We start from the raw sequence: 18,558 nt of genomic DNA, 5'->3' as shown, positions 1-18,558 counted from the left end.
TAAAGCCGTCATTTTTCTTTGCAGTATAAACTGCTGCTGCCTATGCACATCGTCAGCACAACTATCAGCTGTTGACCCAACCTGGTGCATGATTTCGTGTAACAGCTTTGTTGCTCAGACAGCAGGCTGTGACACAGACATTCAGGCTATCACATAAGCATTAGTAATACAGACATGTGTGTCATTAATCCTGCAAAAATTAAAAATTATAAATTAAAAAATAAATTTATGAAGAAATGTTAAAAAGAAAATAAAGACTTTTTTCTAAAAATATAAAATGAATGGAAAAATGTATATTTAAACATATTATGTATTTCCTTACAAAAACAGTTCTTTTTTAATTTCTGTTATGCATTTATGTCGATATATATATTTATTTCCACATTTTTACATTTATTTATTTTCACATGTCTGTGTCCATATGGTAATAATGGGGCTTGTCTTGCTTCAGACATAGCAGTCGAGCACAGAGTGCTGCTGTAGGCCACAGACAAACTCTAAGGCTGCGTTCATACTACTGCGTTTTCCTTTAAAAACGCATAACTCTTTCTACGGTTACGCCTGACGTTATTAACATCATCAAGTCTAACATCATCACCCAGGAGTGTTTTGTGGCAAGTTTAACAATCATGGGTACTTTAGATGGTTAGAGTTAGGTTAGGGTGTGGTTGAGGGTAAAGGTTTCTTAAGACCTTTATTCAAAACCAGCAAGCCACGCCCACGGATTCTGACCTCAACCCGGAAGTAATTTATGAAACGGAGCTGTTTTGATGTCAATAAATACTTATAATGTTTAAATGCTACAAAGTGATTGTTGAAATGTTATCAAATACCTTTAATGTTACTAAGTCCAGATATTGCTTGCAGGTTTGTTTTTAGAAAGTAAACATTATAATAGTTAGCAGTGAACAATAAATAAAACATCAAAAAAAAATTTTTTTAAAGAAGGAATACGTGAACACAAATCATTTAGGAATTTAATATTTAAAGCAAAATAACATGCAAAACAACCACGGTAAAATGTTTAATAATTTAGTAATTAACATAAATAAAAGAAAAAAAAGAAGAAAAAAAAACTATATTTACCAAACACATCATCTGCAAGTAAGAGTAAATTACGATCCATGATCAAAAGTTCTTTTTCTTTCTTTTTAATGGCGGGTCGCAACCAACATGTTTAGGTGTGTATCGCCACCGGGTGTGTTTCATCAGGGTTTTCAGTACTTCAGTGGATTAAAGAAAAATATTGGATTTTCTTAACCTGTTGCAATATCAGCTAACAGCGGCAAGACATCAATATTGATCTTCAAAAATATATAAATCCATCATGTTGATTCATCCTTTATGCATAATTTCACGGAAGCCATTTGCATTGTGCTTGCATTGCACGTTAAGACAATGTCTGTCTGCAAGTGGTCTAGGGATGCTGAGATAAAATTACCCAAGTTAAAGTTCGAACTTCGGAGAGCTCAGCGACGCCTTTTTACCCCTTCTTTATTATTGAGTGTAGGTTACGTATTTCCTGTTTGAGAGTGGAGCATCAATCGCCCAATTGGCTTCAGCTAGACTCCTCTCTGTCTTTTCAAGCTGAGACGCGAGGAAAGGAAGCGAGGATACACAAATAAGATTTGAGAAGCACCCTAAATCCTGAGAGGGATCTAGCTGCAGCCAATTTTGCAAGTTTGCCTGCTTACGAAGAAATGAAGGGTCTATGATTTTTATTGTAGGTTTATTTTAACTGATAGAAACCGAATATCAACCAAAAAAATCTAGGGGAAAAATATATAAAGGTTATAAATTGATTTGCATTACAGTTAGTGAAATCAGTATTTGATCCCCTACCAACCACCAAGAACTCTGGCTCCAAAGATTGTTTATGTGCCTACAAGGATCACAGATTAGTCCTGTCACTTTAAGAAAAAGCACTCCTAAGTCAGCTTGTTATGTATATATAAAAGATGCCCGGCAACAGAATCTGTCTCTTCCATTTCAGCCTCTCCGCCACCATGATCAAGACCAAATAGGTATCAAATGACGTCAGGGACAAGATTGAAGACCAGCACAAACCTTGAATAGGCTACAGACAGAAGCTTGGTGAGAAGGAGACAACAGTTGGTGCGATTTATATTTATATAACTATCAACTGCCCTTGGTCTGGTGCTCCCTGCGAGATTTCCCCAATGGGGTAAAGATGATCATGAGAAAGGTTAAAGATCAGCCCAGAACTACACGGAAGAAGCTTGTTAATGATTTCAAGACAGTTGGGACCACAGTTAGCAAGCAAACCATTGGTAACACGCTATGCCACAATTGAAATCCTGAAGCACCCGCAAGGTCCTCCTCCCCAAGAAGGCCCGCCTGGCTCGTCTGAAGTTTGACAATGAACATCAAGATGATTCAGAAAAGATTTGGAGAAAGTGTTGCGAGACCAAATGTGACCTGTTTTTGGAGGGAGAGAAATGCTGACTAGACCCCAAGAGCACCATCCCTACAGAGAAGCACAGTGTTGGAAACATTATGCTTTAGGGCTTTTTATCTCTGCTATCGTCACAGGATGAGTTCACCGCATTGAGGGGCTGAGGGACACGTCAGTGTACCGTAAAATCTTGGACGAAAACCTCCTCCCCTTAACTAGATCACTGAAGATGGGTCGTGGATGTTCCTTTAACATGACAAAGACCCAAAACATATTGCCAAGACAACCAAAGAGTGGTTTAAGGAGAAGCATACTAAATGTCCTGGTCAGTCTCTAGAACCTAGTCCTATAGAAAATCTGTGAAGAAAGCTAAAACTCAAATTTGCTAAGAAACCTTAAAGATTTACAGACGAGCGGACTAAAACGTTTCCTGACACATGTGCAAACCTGGTGACCAACTATCAGAAATGTTTTACCTCTGTGCTTGCCAACAAGGGTTTCTCCACCAATGCAAAGTTATGTTTTGCTCGGGGATCAAATAACATGACTGAAATAAAAATCAATTTATAACCTTTATATAACATATTTCCTCTATTTTTTATATTTTGTCTCTATCAGTTAAAATAAACACACCATACGAATGATAGACCCTTCATTTCTTTGTAAGCAGGCAAACTTACAAAATCAGCAGGGGATCAAATAATTATTCAATTAATTTCTGTATTTATTTATTTATTTTCGCTTTTTTACAATTTTTCATGGCTTTATTTTTATATTCATTTATTTATTTAACATTCGCAGGATCTGAATTCCGTATCATAGCACTCATACAGCAGGAAATTAGAAAAAACTGAACACACATTAACAGCTAGGAAGCCAAGCACACTGTTTACAACATACTGATGGGTGTGGCAATGCATAACATTGCGGAGAAACATTTTTATTGTTAAATCTTTTACAATTGTAACGTTAGGCATCGTGTGCAACGTGTCAAACGACATTTATCTAATCCCTTAAAGTTAATGCACTCTCCATTACAAGTGTTTCCGTGTAAATATGAGCAATAGTGAAGTTATGAAAACCTAAAGAAACTGATTTAATTAAATCCATATAACAAACTGTTCTTACCGCCCCATGATTTACGTCTGTGTTAGTCGATTTATACATTTTAATAAAACCATCTTAATGAAATAAATGCTTGCTCAAAGATGTGATTGCAAGAACGTGTACATTTCCCGCCTTCTCTAGACTGTCCAATCACAGCTCACTACACGTGATAGACGCGCGTCTATCTAACGCTCTAAAGCTCATTGGTTGAATTTCACATCAATCTCTATCTACTTACTAAAAAATGCCAGTTAAAATAGGCCCATTAAACGTTACTATTTATGTGCTTATTCATAAATGGTTTATTGACACAATTTTAATTATCAATAAGAAATAATATCGTGCAGATGATCTTCACTGACTGCAATTTTGCAAACAAAAGTGCAAGACTGACATCTAGTGGATAATGTCCAAGCAACCGATTGACACATTGACGACACTGATAGCTTCAAAGCAATTGTTCAAATTATATTAGTTTATTTCTCATTTTCACACATCGTTGTAATCTAGGAAACATTATATTAACAGTGTGTTGACTTTTAATTTCTGGAAGGTTGAAAACAGGTGGATTTTAGGTCAGATATGCTTGTCAAATTGTGTTTTGCAATGAAAATAAGTTGTAAAATGTAAAACTACAAAGAAATGAATTGATGTAGATCCAAACAGTTACAGCAGGTCTGTTAAGCAACTCTTTAGCCAGAATTTGTGCAGAACCAACAAAATCAATGCAAAATCATAAACGGCACCACAAACATAATCATCTATTAAATTTTAAATACAGTTTGCCTTTTTAAAATAAAGATATAATAGCACAATTGGTCCACAACAATCTTTGTGGTCCAGTCATCAACCGAACACATTTAGCAGGTATCTATTAGGAATTCCACAAAGAACCTCAAGCACCTAGGGCTTGTCTTTATTTAAACTCATAATGTATGTGATTTTGGTTATAATAATTATAAATAGATAAATCTCTTCTCAGTCTCATCCTATTAGCTTTATGAATATCATATATTCAAAGATTCAACATAAGACTGCAATAAACTCTAGTGTCACTTATATTCTGTAATATCTGTATTCACAACATCTAAAACTTTCTCCCAGTAGTATGGCAAAAAAAATCAGTGAGATGGTCACAGGTTATGATGGCCGTGGATTTTGTCTTGCAGGAGAGTCAAGGTGCTGGAGGAGAAGTCACGCAGGACATGGAGCGTGTCGCGCTGCAGCTGTAAGGTGTCACGTGAAAACTGCTTCTGGGTGTGAACCATCCGCTGCACTGACTCTGCAAGGGTCTCAAGCGAGCGAGAAAGAGACCCTATGAGCAGTGTGGATGCCTGCTGCTCCTGCAGGCTCTGTGAGGCACTCTGGGCTAAATGCTCCCGCAGGCTATGTGGATCCACGGGAGCAGGTCTGGAAGAAGGCGGAGCAGGAACAGAACCCGACGACGAGGCCCTGGAGGGTGGAGTAAATGTCGCGATACCAGATGCTGGACGGCCATTTAATGTGTAGTGATTGGGTTTTTCTTGCATATTGCTTCTCTCAGCAATGGGAGGGCTAAGAATTTGTGGGGTATTAACAGTATTCTGATGTTTATGGCTTGCTGGTTCAATAAATGGCGTACTGTCTGTAAGGAATAGAAAAAATGTTACTATATATATATATATATATATATATATATATATATATATATATATATTATACATATATAGCATTTACAAAACAGTAATAGATTTATTTATCGTGAGTACCTTCATTTTCTGACGTGTCAGCCGGGAGGTCTGTAAGAGGCACTGCTGAATCGTCTGTTATTACATACAAACATACTGTTAATACTAGTAATGACTTTAAATCCAATAAAAGTCCAATAAAAAAGAAACTCACAGCTATACATCATATCCGTAGGTGGCCCCAAATCTCTTTTGCCCGGGATCCTAGCATGGATAGGAGGTGGCATCGCTAAACCAAATGAATGAGGCATGCCGTTTGCCATACTTGAGGAGCTATGTGGTATCTCAGACATATCCAGACTATCCTCATTGTCATCATCCATTCGGTCATGAAATGTCAAAGCCGTCGTGATTTTGTTTGAGTTTGACATCTGAAGGATCTGGTGCACCATTGTTTCCACAGGCGACAATTCTTGGGCAATTTGGGCAGGCGTCGCTCCCGCCGCCCTCATGGCTGCCACTCTCCGCTTGGTATCACACTTGAGGTCGGCCCATTTCTTTATGACTTCGATGACCTCTCTGTGACACTCGCTCACCTCATTGATACGTGCCGTCAGAGCAGCCCACATGCGATGTTTGAGTTCCTTCGAAATGCCCCTGTTGAACTTCCCTGTGCAAGAGAGGAGTTTATTAGATATAATTCTCAACTTTTAGTGCGCATTTTAAAATTCGCATTGTTACAAAGCAGCTGTACATGGAACGTGTTAACTATAAGCAGTACATACAATAAAAAATTGAAAAAGTATCAAGAGCAAAGTGAATAAACACTCATTCACACAAAACATAATATACAGTGCACACACACTCGCAGAATTCAAAAGCAAAAGAAGAACTTTATTTCTCCATCAAAACGACTTACCAACTAAAATGTGCCGTTTTTTCTGCACTTCATTGAGGAGCAGCTCAACCTCCGGGAATGTGAACCGTGACTTTCTTTTCTTAAACCGCATCAAATTGCCATCTGGGCCCCTGTAGTGGTACGGTAAGATCCCTGACATCCTCTTCTGCTCTTAGCAACCCTTTGACGTTGTTTCCAATTACAACCAAACAGGGCGTCTAGATTATATCCATCAGAAAGGTAACCTGAATTTGGTGGCCAAAAAAATTAATAATAAAATCAAAATAGGACATCTTTCAAACACCTTGATTTCTTATTTAAGGGCATTTAGACAGATTTCCCCTAAAACCTTATTAAAGTTAGGGTTAAAAAAACATTATCATTTATCATCTTGTATTATATCCTAATAAAATGTTCCTTCTATTCTGCATTTTTTTTTTCATCTGAAAAATGTATCCGAAATTTGAGGGGCGTTTGTGTAACGTTACATGTGTACATGTTTCATTAAGAATAAACCCTCAGATGTAATACTAACAAGAAACCTCAATACTGTAAGTCATGTGATGCGTGCCCTTTAAAATGACATAACTGGCACACGCAGACATTTGGAAAACAGATCCACATTTTCCAGGCTCCTTTAAATTAACTGTTACAACTAATTGCGCCGTGATCTCACACCGCCTCGCCGGTGTGCCCATATGCTTCCTGCTTCTTTGTTGTTTTCCTGTCTAATCGTGAGAGCAATAGAGGAACAGAGAGAAGGGAGAGAGCGCCATCGCGGACACATCTCACGCTTTCGTTTTGCCAAACATGCGTACACCGCGAAAATACGGATAATGCATTTGCGACACACTTTTACGCGTCAATTTTCATGCATTGTCCCGTGATAAGCACGAACTCCATCCGGATGATCAAACGGATTCGTATTTAGCGTACGTAGCTAACGTTAACCAGCCTGACGGAAAAGGGAGCACGCAAGCTTTTCGCAGACGCATTTACGAGCGAGTTTTAGTGAAATCTAAAAGACGGGCGTTGAGGTGGCCCGCGGTGAACTTTGTTAGTATCGATATTAGTGAAAGATGGAGCGGTAATTACCTACAGTACGGCCGACTGTGTCCTAGGATATGTCGCTGTAGTCTTGCCCGATAAACTTCGCAGGCAGTGATCCCCTGCGTCGCGCAGACTCAGCTTACGTGTTTTTCCCCCTCCGCGACGATAGTTCGCCAACATTGTATAGTAATCCTGCCCTGTGCCTGTATGGAATCAATCCTAACTAACGTTATTCATATAAACTACGTGGCCCTGTGAAAGCATCAAAGCAGTTCACTTACAATATAAGTAAATTTACGTAGAATATTACGCGTAAATTCTTTAGTTGGTTTTCTACGCATTTTTTTTCAGACCAGTTGGCAGAATGCATATGGGCGTAGGATAACATTTCACGTCTAAATAGACGCAGTCCGATAAGTGTTTTGGTATATGAGCAATATTGTAGTAATCGTATAAGATATTTTTGTCAACTATATATGTAGTGGAAGCCAAAAGGCGTGCGTTAGATGTTAGAAGTTTGACTGTAAACGAGGAGCCATATTTTCCACGTGCATTTTCATTCATTTCTTAAATTTATTCAGGCCTTTATACAATTAAACTGAATATAAATTTGACTTGTTACATAAATATGTCATTTATCTCAGGTTGCTTTACTCAATCTCATTGAGTTTGATGTCTAAGGAAGACGTTTGAGCGTTTGCTAAATGAACACCTGACGTTTGTAAAACAAGGTCGGCGTTTAAACGGCTCACATATAAACACTCGCCACCATTTTGAGCTTCTCTGTCAAAGCAAGGGAGTGGTGTTGCGATATACATTTCAACCTGTAGGTGGGCACAGTGAGACTCCTGTAGAAATAATACTAAAATGATATCTAGCTATGATCAAAAGAAGTACTGTTCACAAAAATGTCATTAAAATGAATGGTATATTTTAGGTATGATGTTTATATAAGTTAATTTTAAATATGATCATAAAAGATGCAAATGGTCCATATAGCAGAAAGATGTTTTGTTTATGAAGAAAAACACAACTCGTAACCTGTAAAACATTTATTTACTACTTTATAAGGTTATTTGAAGTGGACAGAGTACCAGGTAGGCTATACTATTAAGACACTGTTTTGTTAGAGTGAAAGTGGGCATTTATCCACGATGACATGTTCTGCAGGCTTAAAAAGCTATTCCAAAAAATTTGTTTATCTTCAAAAACATGTAAAAAAGGAAAAATACATAACATGACAGGCAGGCTAGTGACAGTACATTCTTCACATTATGCTGTCATATTAAAAGACAAAAATTCAAGTTTCATAAATAGTTATGGATGAATACCCTACACAAGACTATAAACAAGTATATCAAATTCTGTTATCTCTAGCATTGTGTGTTTATCTTGATATTAGCTTTGTGGCCCTCTGATTGGCCTCATTGATCCGGGATTCATTAACCACCGCCTGGAAAAGCAAAGGAAAGACGTAGCTAATAATTTAAACTGGTCCAATATTATATGATGTAATAATAAAACCTTTAAATGCACTTTGTTATGCAATAATTTAAAAAAATCTGACCTTGCTCTGTATGCGTTCTATCTGGACATTCTGAGTGTCGATTTCATTGCCCATGTCAATTGCCATGCTTCTGAGGTTGCCGAGTATACTGCCTACCTGGGCCATGGTGTCCTCCATTTCATCCTCTCTTGCATCGTTCGTTACTCTGTTGAACACAACATTTAAAGACACATAGACTACTGAAACAGTCGTCAACTGGTAAATAAATCTGCTTGTTTGTGGTAACCATTTCCACTCACATTCATACCATTTCATTATAGCTTATTAACAGATTTAGTATTTACAAATGCAACATATATTAATTCAAGCAAATTTCTAGAACCTTCTAATGTATCCACCACTCATGGTCATCTTCTCCCTCTCATCCACCACACGGGATGTGGGCTGGCTAGACACCACCCCATCCTGATTGTTACCCCACACTTTCTTATAGGCCCCACTTGCTTGAAAGTCCTTCAGCCTGTGAAAAGCCAAAGGAGAAAGACACAAGTCCAACAATATTAGTCACATCATTCCCCAATAACCTTGAGAAATCATCTGTGAATGTAGTTTGTTATTGCATACAATCGAGTAGGACTTGACATTGAGTTCCGAGACACAATTTGTTTGTGTTGCATCTGTTTTGAATGAACCACACAAATCACAGTTTATTATTTGGTAGTTGTTCCAATTTCACTTTTGTAAAATACGGCCATGGTACATATTATAATTTTTTCTATTTTAATGGTTACTACTTGACAAAAATTACTGTGATTTTATGAGTTCAGACAAGCAATAATTTGGAAAAAAATGACCGAAACATGCATGTTTTCATGCAAGCACACCCACATGCCCCTGAAGGCCCAGCCCCTCCATCACATACTTATCACAGGAGCACAGACCGCAGCATTTGCCCAGATCTGTAAGGTTTTTCTCAGCTTCCTTCATGTCCTGGTTGATCTGGTCCAGCCCTTCCTCAACCCGCTCCAGCTGCTCTGGATGACGGAGAGTGGAATCACAGAGGATGGAGGTTTCGGGGTTAAAGTACGAGGATAAGATAACAACACAACAACAGTTTCTCAACAAGCGCCACAAGCAACTAAACGTCTATGGTAGCTCTGGCTAAAAATGACAAAATCAAATCTAAACTTAAAAACGACACACATAACAAATGACTTAAATTGGCTAAAAACAAGGGGAATTGTTGTGTGAGCATGGCAGGATGATTTAAAACATATCACCTGTATTCACTGTATACTGCATGTAGCTATATAAAACCTCTGCTCACATAACTGTACCCTGGTCACAAAAGGACAAACTTAAAGCAGCGTCAAAGCAGGACAGGTTTTATGATAGGACAGAGGCATGGGCAGATAGGTGGCATGACTGACAGCTTAGTAGTTTACTGCCGAAGCCAATGGCTCAGGTGTCTGGGAGGAGACCTACTTTGTACATGGCCAGATGCACAGACCGCAGCACCTGGCCATGTCAGTGAGATTTTTCTCAGCCTCCTTCATGTCCTTGTTGATCTGATCCAAGCCATCTTCTATGCGGTCCAGATTTTCTGCCCATGCAGGGGAGATGGGAGGACAGGCATGACAGGGAGTAGGAAGGGCGAATTGAAAGGGGTAGATATACGAGCAAGCACACGCAAACATGCACAAGGTATATTTTTTGCATATGTACTGTTTGCATATATCACTTTTTTACATATGATGTACTAAGAAACAAGTAAATAACAGAAGGGGAAGAACACAAGGGCTGGACTCCCACGTAGCTCAGTTGTGCATACTCTGTGACATTAGCATAGAGATAATAGCTACCTGTGAAACGTATCCAATGGCTAATACACAATTTACATTCAGAGGTTGAACACCAAATGATGCATTAAAAAGCAAAAAGATTTTCCTTTTTTAAATATGTTATGTATAGAGAAAATTCATTACCTCCCTGCTCATCCAGCATAACCAACGTCCTGATTCCTGCATCTTTACTCTGTTGAAAAATGATGAGTAAAATTGTTAGAAAAGACAAGGCACTTGTTCCCTTTAAAACTCAAGACTACGCTTGTTGTATGTTAATTGTGCACAATGGCCAATAGGAGAATGCACTTTAATGTAGAAAGAATAAAACCTTTTGGTTACGTTTAAGGAAAAATTGATCCCGGTCCGTTCAATTATTCAACAATTAATGCAGGCCTGAGGTGTAACTCCGCTGAAAGTTAATGCATACCATAGAACGTTTGTCAACCAATCAGATTGAAGCATTCAACAGCCCCGTGATATACAAATTACGCTTTGCATTCTTGAAAAGAAACAGATCAGAATATTGTTGTGCAAGATTGTTGCACCTGTTTTTAGGATTGTTTGTCCAAAGGTAAAATTGAATGTAAAAATGAATGTATTTAGCAATTTGGTCAATGTCACAAGTTGGTTTATATTTGTTTAAGGTTCTACAAATCATGCAAAACTTTTATATTTTCTCTATGGAAACTATATATCCAGGTTTAAATAATTTTTTTAATCAGATATTTCAGTACTCCACTTTCCACACTCACCTCCTCTAACAGAAGCTTCATGTTTCTGGTGATCTCTAGAGACTGATGGGAGTAAAAGAAAAAGAGGATTTCAAAGACAAATTCAAAGTATGTAACATGTCATTTTTCAAACCTAATGTTTAAGTTCAGCAGCTGCTCTCCTTAATTAACACCAAGTGGAAAATTAGGCAATGAATAATGGCTTTATTTATGATTTACTGCAAGTGCATATAATATGTTCAGCGTCATCGTCCTGGTTGCTATGTACCATGGGGATAAGAGAGACCTGTAGCAACCTTAACAGGAGATCAGGGAAAATGTTTGATGTCATCACTGTACACCCTGTTGATGAGTGAGTCGGGGTTGTGCAATGTCATCAAAACAGGAACAGCAATTACAAGGCATGTGCTGTTAGCTTATGTTAAATAAAAATCAATACCTCATTCTGGAAGTTTCCTACTTTTATCATGTTTGTTGATGGCATTACCTCATCTGTCACCTGATTGGCTTTCCTCTGCAACTCCTCCACTTCAGACCTCATCGTGGAATCAACAGCCATCCCAGCCGACTACTGCAGCGGGGGGAGGACAGGTCGGGGGAAGCAGTTATTCTTAGAGCAAAGGCTTTATAAACTCAGCATGCTTCAGATTGACAGCAATAATTGGACTACAACGGCTGCCAAGAGCACAGTGCAGATGCTGAAATTGTTTACATAAAATCTAATGTGAGCCTACCCTCCTTATGCAACGCTGAAACCATTATTCAGTAATTGCTAGGTGTATCTCAAAATAAGCATGCATTCTGAGGATCAGGCTGGAAAATTACAGAGCTTCACAAATCTTAACCAATCCTGTAACAAACCTCTTTGGAGGGCGTGCTTAAGTTGTCAAAAAGTCTTTCACACCTTAGTGACTAAATAGAAACGGCAGCAATGGTTTTTAAAACAAAGCAGTTGCATAAGTTGTAGTATTTCATTTGAGGCAACTTATGGTATGTGTTCATATTCTACAGCAAAAATGTTTCAATATTAAAATGAGCACAAATGCATGGTGCTACATGTGTGGTTTATTGGGCATCATTCTTTCAACATCCCCTATCATTCATTTTACCTGCTACTTCCACACACACACACATTTTCCTACAGAGGAAACTGATTTACACCTCTGTGGGAAGTTTTAATTGGTCCATCATTCACTTATTTATACTATTTTCTAAAATTGTATCTATTATTTATTGTTGTATCTATTATTTATTATCTATGAAGATGGATTTTTTTATTCTGTCTGTAAACACCTTTTATCACCTGGACGAAAATATTTTCTCTATTCACTTAGTATATCTTAACTTTTAACACATGACATGAAATATACACATTGTTTAATTTTAAAATTAAAATAATTTAAAACAGGGCTAGTAGCGAGAAACTTCACGCTGTCACCTTTAACATTTCACTAATTAAAGTTCACACTAATTAAAATTGACTAATTAAAGTGCATACAAAGTATATCAATAATAAGCAATAAATTATTTAATTATTAGATATTATTTATTAGAATGATCCTATAAACACCATGCACTGGGCTGTGTTTTACCTTTCTGTGATTTTCTTATTTGCTCCTGTAAAGCTGCTTTGGAACAATGCACATTGTGAAAAGCGCCATATAAATTAACTTGAATTGAATTATCTGCCAATAGCAATACATATTTTGAGAGTTGTTTTGCCAAATGTATTTTGAATAAAAATATTAGACGCAGAAACCTGTTGCTGAACAGTGCAGTTTGATTCCCCCCTTTAAAAAAAATCACTGTGGTAATATATGTAAATAGGTTAAAATTGTTCATTCGTAAATGCATTTTCCTCTCTTCATTGTGCCTATTTAATTATTTCGTTTATTATTATGCCTAGTCTCCAGTGCTACTGTTGTCAGATGTAATTTGCCTTATGCAAAGGATGCAGGACATACTACATTGATTTATTACAAACATGTAAGACTTAAAAATGACTCCCCCTGAAAAGGTTAAGATGAATTCATCATATTGCACAGCAACTCAATGTATAATCTACTGTGTGTACAAGATCTGAAGCGATTATCTGTTCTTCGATGAGGATATACTGTATACATGCATTCGCCTTTAAATGACGAACTTCAGGTTTAAACTGGTCATTATGACAGATGAAACTTTTCTGACAAAAAGACATTAGTGCAAACTATTTAAAACGTTAGTAATAGATATCACGACAATGCAACTCTAGCATGTACGTGTGCCAAACGCAGTCAGAACAAATCTACGTTAAAGTTACGACTGTAAACACGGCCAACACAAAAACAACGGACAACTTTTTGTCCATTTTTTTACAAATGTATTGCCGTTCATTAAGAAAAAAACTTACCGTATGGCGGAAAGAACACGTTTAAGCTTGAACTTCCCCGGAGGATGGGGCAAAGGACAAAGGACGTTTTGTTCGCCTAGTCGCGCTTAACACCTGCGTTTGCTCATTTCATCTACTCAGCCAGTTGACTTCGTCCCAGGTAACTCGGAGGCCACAACCATATGTGAAAACCTGTCATCCTATTGGCTACTATTGTATCCTGGAGAATTTGATTGGCTGTTCGAATAGTCAATCATTCTGAAGTTCAGCCCTCCTCCTGATGAGGATAGCTTGCGTTACCCGGGCAACCAGTGTTTCCACACGTAATAAGCGGAGCTCTGCGTTTGTATGTCCAGTCCAAATATTTATTTGTGCGTCAGCGTAATAAAAGGCACTCCAAAGTTAAATGTTTATTTATGTCTTTAGTGATGCTTCTGCTATCTTCTTAATATATATATCTCAAAAAACATATACAATTTTAGTTTTCAGTTGAAGGCACTTTGTAAAATGATCGTGGTTGAACAAATCACAAAACAATTGCAACTGGAATATTATTTGGGGAACACTAAACATTTTAAGAGGCCACAATGCAAACATCTTATGTAGAGCCAACAAAGCTGCCACCTAGTGTTAGAGCAGCATGTATTTATTTTAAGATTTTTAACTACAATGAAAAAAAACAGAAGGGATTTTATAAAACAGACATTGATGTGCAACAATGTAGGAGAACTGCTAACAGATTATAAGATGTTGTAGCATATTTTGGTTCATTCAGGAGTACATGGTCAGCTGCAACCACTGTGGAAAAAGTAAAAGAATGTTACTTATCACCTGCTTATGGCCAACACTCATGATTATTACAGCTCAATTATGAAATCCAATAAAAAATAATTCAGGTGGTTACATACCTCTTGAATGTTAACCTTAATGGTGCCATTATTGTCCTTGTCAAGTGTCTTGAAGGCCCCTGTAAATGTATAGAACACCAGTGAGGCACATCATACTACATAATCTAAATCACAGAACTACTCAACCTTATATGAAGGCAGAAAGAAAGAATAAAGAGAGTAATAGCTGACTCACGGCACATAGCATCCAAACGCACAAGACAACCAATGAAATTGTCAAAATCCATGTTGCCCTCTGGGTCACTGTATCTTCTGGTAAGCATCTGGAAAAGCTGGTCAAGTGGGAACCCTGGTCAAAGAGGGAAAGGTACATTTTTACATTTTAGCACATTTAAGGGAGTTATGCAATACAGCTACATCAACTCAATATTAATTTCGAGAAACACTGCACAACTAAATCAGAATAAGTTCATTACTCACCTGCTGCTCTGAAAGCTCCAGGCAGCTCGGAAGCCCCAATCGTACCAGAGCGGTCTGCGTCGTAAGACTTGTAAATGCCCTAAGTTGAACAAAGACAGCTTGTATTGAAACTCTTTTGACATTTAATAATTAATCAACTTTTATGACATACAAAGGGAAGTCTGCATTGTCAACCTGAGATCTCATTAAATTATATTGACAGTCGGAATAGGGTGGTCTGTTTTGGAAAGTCAAAGAAACATTCAGACATGATATTAACAAAACAACTGTACCTGCCACCTCTTGATATTATTCCAAAGATACTTGAACTCCTCAAAGCCCAACTTTCCAGTGCTGTCGCACTGAGAACAAATGGTTAAGGCAAAAGCAGTGAATCTGCACTTATCTACTTAATACCCCAAAATGGCGATACCCCCCCCCCCCCCAAGATTCTATTGAAGGATACATCCATCACTGCCACCATGCTCCTGCAGGACTCAATGCTGAAACCATCTGTCTTTAGATCACCATCTGGATAATAGGCGAGCATCTAATTAGCATCAAGGCTCATTTGTGTCATACATGTAAAGATAATGTTGCAACAATAGGATAAAAGGACTCACGTTTGCAGATGATCTTGTTAAGAATTTTCATCAGTTCAGTAGGGCTCACCTCCATGTCCTATGATGAGAAAAAGTTAATTAGGTAGTAGAAACATTATCTCTTATAACAACAGGTTTAAACACAGCTAATTTTTATTTAATAATTATACAAGCTGATTCACGTGTCTGCTCCAAATTCGCCACAATAACTATACACTAAAACAATATTTCTTTTTTGTTATTCAAAATTATATACTTTAGAGTGCACAAGTATGCAAGTACTGGTGCATAACAAATGTAACCGTTGTTTCAGATTTTCTTAATTTATTATGCATTTTAAATTATTCATTTAATGGAGTATCAGTAATCTTGGAAACAAAGCAGCAACGAATGAAACGTAGGAGACCATTCCTTCCAAAATGTGTTTTTGTGTTATTGAATGGCAGAATAGGAATGGCAACAATTATGGTGTTATTTCCTATGGATTTTCCTATTTTCCTAATCATCCGGAATACTCGTTTCTCTGTGTTTATCTTATCTCAGTTAAGGTTTTCTATACTGTTTATCGCACAAAAATGCAAAATAAATTATGTAACATTAGTTAAGAATGTTAATTTAGATGCTTTCTGCCACCAGTTCGGCTCCATAGATCGCATTGAACTGTTGAGCTGATATATATACACATTAGCCTATGGATCTGAACTCTGAATTTTAACTAGGAATAGTACACCATGCGGGTATGATTTAGAAACTAATTTTGACATACTACAATCTGTGATAAGTTTATTCTAATTTCAGATACATATTTGGAACAAATTGCAAGCCAGTTCCCTCTAAATACTGCATAAAGATAATACACATATGTTAATGGTGCACCATTTTAGTGATATATTTGGTTTTACACTGCAAAAATAAGAAGGAAAAATCCCTTTCAGTTAAAAATGCTACTTAACTATCAAGTATCCATAATATATCAAGGAAGTATCTTTTTAAAATCAGATGGGAACCCACTCCGACACTCTGGTAAAGCATGTATCCACACCCCTCTATGACTCAACACAAACTAGGCGGGACAACCTTCATCACAATGGCAGGAATGTACAAAAAGAGGAAGAGCGAGTCCTGCATACACAAAACCACACCCCTTCTGTCTTTTCTGAGACCAGAAACTCTGAATGTATCCCACTAAACTGTACTGAAATCAAGAGAATGCCACCATAGTGCTGGGTGGAGCAAAGTAATGGAATGTAGACAGGGCCTTGATGTGGAAGTTTCTGGCTTTAAACTGAAACATTGGATTACACAACTTGTCTGATCTGTGCTCAGATAACTCAAATACTTGGATGATTGGCAGTGGGAAAAACGATCAGACTTCAGACTTTTGGATAGGAAATAGCTCACAAAAAAGTGTGGGAAGTAAATTACTTCACTGGATCTAAACCTGGCTAATTTAACTCAGACTGTATGATCTTGGTGGTGAAAAAACTGCATTACTCCCTGTATGAACCAGCTGACAGTAAATACTTTGTACAGACACTCTACTCTTTGATTACATGGGAATTAAAAACAAAATACACGGTCTATTAGGATCTACTCACTTCCCCTGCAAGTTGCTGAAATACTTTGCGAAACTGCCTCTCCTCATCACTTTCATTTGGATTAGAATATGCCAATGGTCTTCTGGGAGGAGGCTGGAACAAACAAAGTTACAGTGAGAAGTGCATTAAAGATATTAAATACCAAGTAAATAATCAATGAACCACTTTATATCTATATGGCTTCCAGGACCTGCTTTACTGGTATGATGCAAAAAGGTTTTCCTTTCTCAGATATCACCACTATTCAAATATCAAAACAATTAGACACAAACTTACAGGGTCAGAAGGAACAAACTGGGATGGATCGACGTTGCTATGACATGGAAAAGGGCAAAAGGTCATAAAAATGGACATCTACGAATTGCTGAAACAGATGTTTTGCATGTTCCAAGCATGCACTGCATTATATGAGAAGTTTTAGTGGCAGAGTTGGCTCACCTAACAACATCCAGGATCCCTCCAATGAGTTTTTTGGCCAAATTCATATTGAGCACTGCGAATGGGCACAGATGAAATATCTACAAAATAAGGAGGCAAGTTACGTTATAAATTATATAATTTAATGTATTGACTCAAAAGTAAATCCTCTAAAACACAAACTGCAGTTACAATGACACATATCTGAAAGGGAATGACACTGGATTAACACAAACCACGCATTGTATGCCCTAAAACGTTAAACTCACTACCTAGTGAGTATTTATAACACATTACCAACCAAATCGTCCTTCTTTGGATAACAACGCATATGACCTTCGTGCTATACGTCATTACAAGAGCACACATTTAAGTTAGATATCACAAGTAGACTTTATTCCTGTACAGGCCGTTTTGATTTCATCGTGACGCATTTCAGAAATGAGCAAAGTAAGCAAACGTGTCAATTTAAATTACGGTTAAGTATGAGAACTTACCAGAACAAAGATGTCGAAGAGAGCAACCGGAAAGTCACGGAGAAGACACGTCCACACCTCAGGTAAACAGAAAAGTAAAACCTGTGTGTCCAAATTCTCTGGATGCGCTCCACACCCAGTTCGTTGATTTGTAAAACTCAGGGTCCTAAAACCTGTCGATTTACTGCGCTTGCTTGCTTTCATGTTATTGTATTTCAGCAAGTTCACTTGTTGGACCCTTGTTGGGGTCATAGATACAGTAAAACACGTTTATGTATATGATTTGCATAGCGTTAGGAGGCTTTTAAGTGCATAAAAGATGAAATCATCTACATCAGTGCAATGCTTCCCCATCTGTGGGCCGTAGTGGTATTGCAGGGGACCGTTGTCAAATAAAAATATTAAAATATTCCGTAAAGAATAGTTTTATTCAATAAATTGACTGCAAAAAGACTCGTGAACTAACCATCAGTTTGTATCATTTGTAGATAGTAAGCAGGTTTATTAATTTTAAATACAATTTATTACTGTTTTTTATATATCAATTTATTTGCATAGCGTTAGGAG

At 37.5% G+C, this 18,558-nt stretch overlaps 4 protein-coding genes across 4 annotated transcripts in view; all 4 read right to left on the bottom strand.

Moving 5' to 3' along the window:
- rap1gap2a (RAP1 GTPase activating protein 2a) overlaps nt 1-3,625 on the bottom strand; it is a 67,079-nt gene extending 63,454 nt beyond the window's left edge. Inside the window, exon 1 of the mRNA XM_056756318.1 lies at nt 3,545-3,625. The gene's annotated coding sequence lies outside the window, so the exon portion shown is untranslated. The remainder of the gene's footprint in view (nt 1-3,544) is intronic.
- Nucleotides 3,626-3,978: 353 nt separating this feature from the next.
- On the bottom strand, nt 3,979-7,579 carry zgc:113149 (uncharacterized protein LOC541363 homolog). Its single transcript, XM_056756840.1, has 5 exons — nt 7,184-7,579; nt 6,110-6,333; nt 5,405-5,860; nt 5,272-5,325; nt 3,979-5,147 (listed from the first exon to the last, which is right to left on the bottom strand). Exons 2-5 carry the CDS (start codon nt 6,246-6,248, stop codon nt 4,657-4,659), a joined length of 1,140 nt encoding a protein of 379 aa, XP_056612818.1. The 5' UTR covers nt 6,249-6,333; nt 7,184-7,579; the 3' UTR covers nt 3,979-4,656.
- A 596-nt stretch (nt 7,580-8,175) lies between these two features.
- On the bottom strand, nt 8,176-13,776 carry zgc:101731 (SNARE_SNAP25N and SNARE_SNAP23C domain-containing protein). Its single transcript, XM_056756805.1, has 8 exons — nt 13,613-13,776; nt 11,708-11,791; nt 11,242-11,283; nt 10,631-10,679; nt 9,568-9,679; nt 9,028-9,165; nt 8,706-8,850; nt 8,176-8,591 (listed from the first exon to the last, which is right to left on the bottom strand). The coding sequence occupies exons 2-8, from the start codon at nt 11,777-11,779 to the stop codon at nt 8,526-8,528; spliced, it is 624 nt and encodes a 207-aa protein (XP_056612783.1). The 5' UTR covers nt 11,780-11,791; nt 13,613-13,776; the 3' UTR covers nt 8,176-8,525.
- Nucleotides 13,777-13,988: 212 nt separating this feature from the next.
- capns1b (calpain, small subunit 1 b) lies at nt 13,989-18,258 on the bottom strand. Its single transcript, XM_056756720.1, has 11 exons — nt 18,013-18,258; nt 17,537-17,616; nt 17,375-17,411; nt 17,099-17,191; nt 15,522-15,579; nt 15,365-15,429; nt 15,192-15,260; nt 14,920-14,998; nt 14,675-14,788; nt 14,500-14,558; nt 13,989-14,389 (listed from the first exon to the last, which is right to left on the bottom strand). The coding sequence occupies exons 1-11, from the start codon at nt 18,241-18,243 to the stop codon at nt 14,363-14,365; spliced, it is 912 nt and encodes a 303-aa protein (XP_056612698.1). The 5' UTR covers nt 18,244-18,258; the 3' UTR covers nt 13,989-14,362.
- Between the last annotated feature and the right edge of the window lie 300 nt (nt 18,259-18,558).

Source organism: Triplophysa dalaica, chromosome 9 (genome assembly GCF_015846415.1).
Source record: "Triplophysa dalaica isolate WHDGS20190420 chromosome 9, ASM1584641v1, whole genome shotgun sequence".
In the NCBI taxonomy this organism is placed as follows: domain Eukaryota; kingdom Metazoa; phylum Chordata; class Actinopteri; order Cypriniformes; family Nemacheilidae; genus Triplophysa; species Triplophysa dalaica.
Note: the sequence above shows the minus strand (reverse complement) of the source record. Positions and strands in the feature narration are given on the sequence as shown.

Bases quoted from the DNA above. Each gene is read 5' to 3' on its own strand.
- zgc:101731 (XM_056756805.1), bottom strand. From the start codon at position 11,779: ATGGCTGTTGATTCCACGATGAGGTCTGAAGTGGAGGAGTTGCAGAGG. The intron at 9,680-10,630 runs GTAATGAATTTT...TCCGTCATCCAG, and splicing joins TATGCTGGATGAGCAGGGAG to AGCAGCTGGAGCGGGTTGAG. The intron at 8,851-9,027 runs GTTCTAGAAATT...TGTGTTCAACAG, and splicing joins AGTGGTGGATACATTAGAAG to AGTAACGAACGATGCAAGAG.
- capns1b (XM_056756720.1), bottom strand. From the start codon at position 18,243: ATGACCCCAACAAGGGTCCAACAAGTGAACTTGCTGAAATACAATAAC. The intron at 17,412-17,536 runs GTGAGCCAACTC...TCCATGTCATAG, and splicing joins GGGATCCTGGATGTTGTTAG to CAACGTCGATCCATCCCAGT. The intron at 14,390-14,499 runs GTATGTAACCAC...CTTTTTCCACAG, and splicing joins TTAAGGTTAACATTCAAGAG to TGGTTGCAGCTGACCATGTA.
- zgc:113149 (XM_056756840.1), bottom strand. From the start codon at position 6,248: ATGTCAGGGATCTTACCGTACCACTACAGGGGCCCAGATGGCAATTTG. The intron at 5,861-6,109 runs GTAAGTCGTTTT...TCTCTTGCACAG, and splicing joins AAAACGGCACATTTTAGTTG to GGAAGTTCAACAGGGGCATT. The intron at 5,148-5,271 runs GTACTCACGATA...TATTCCTTACAG, and splicing joins TGACACGTCAGAAAATGAAG to ACAGTACGCCATTTATTGAA.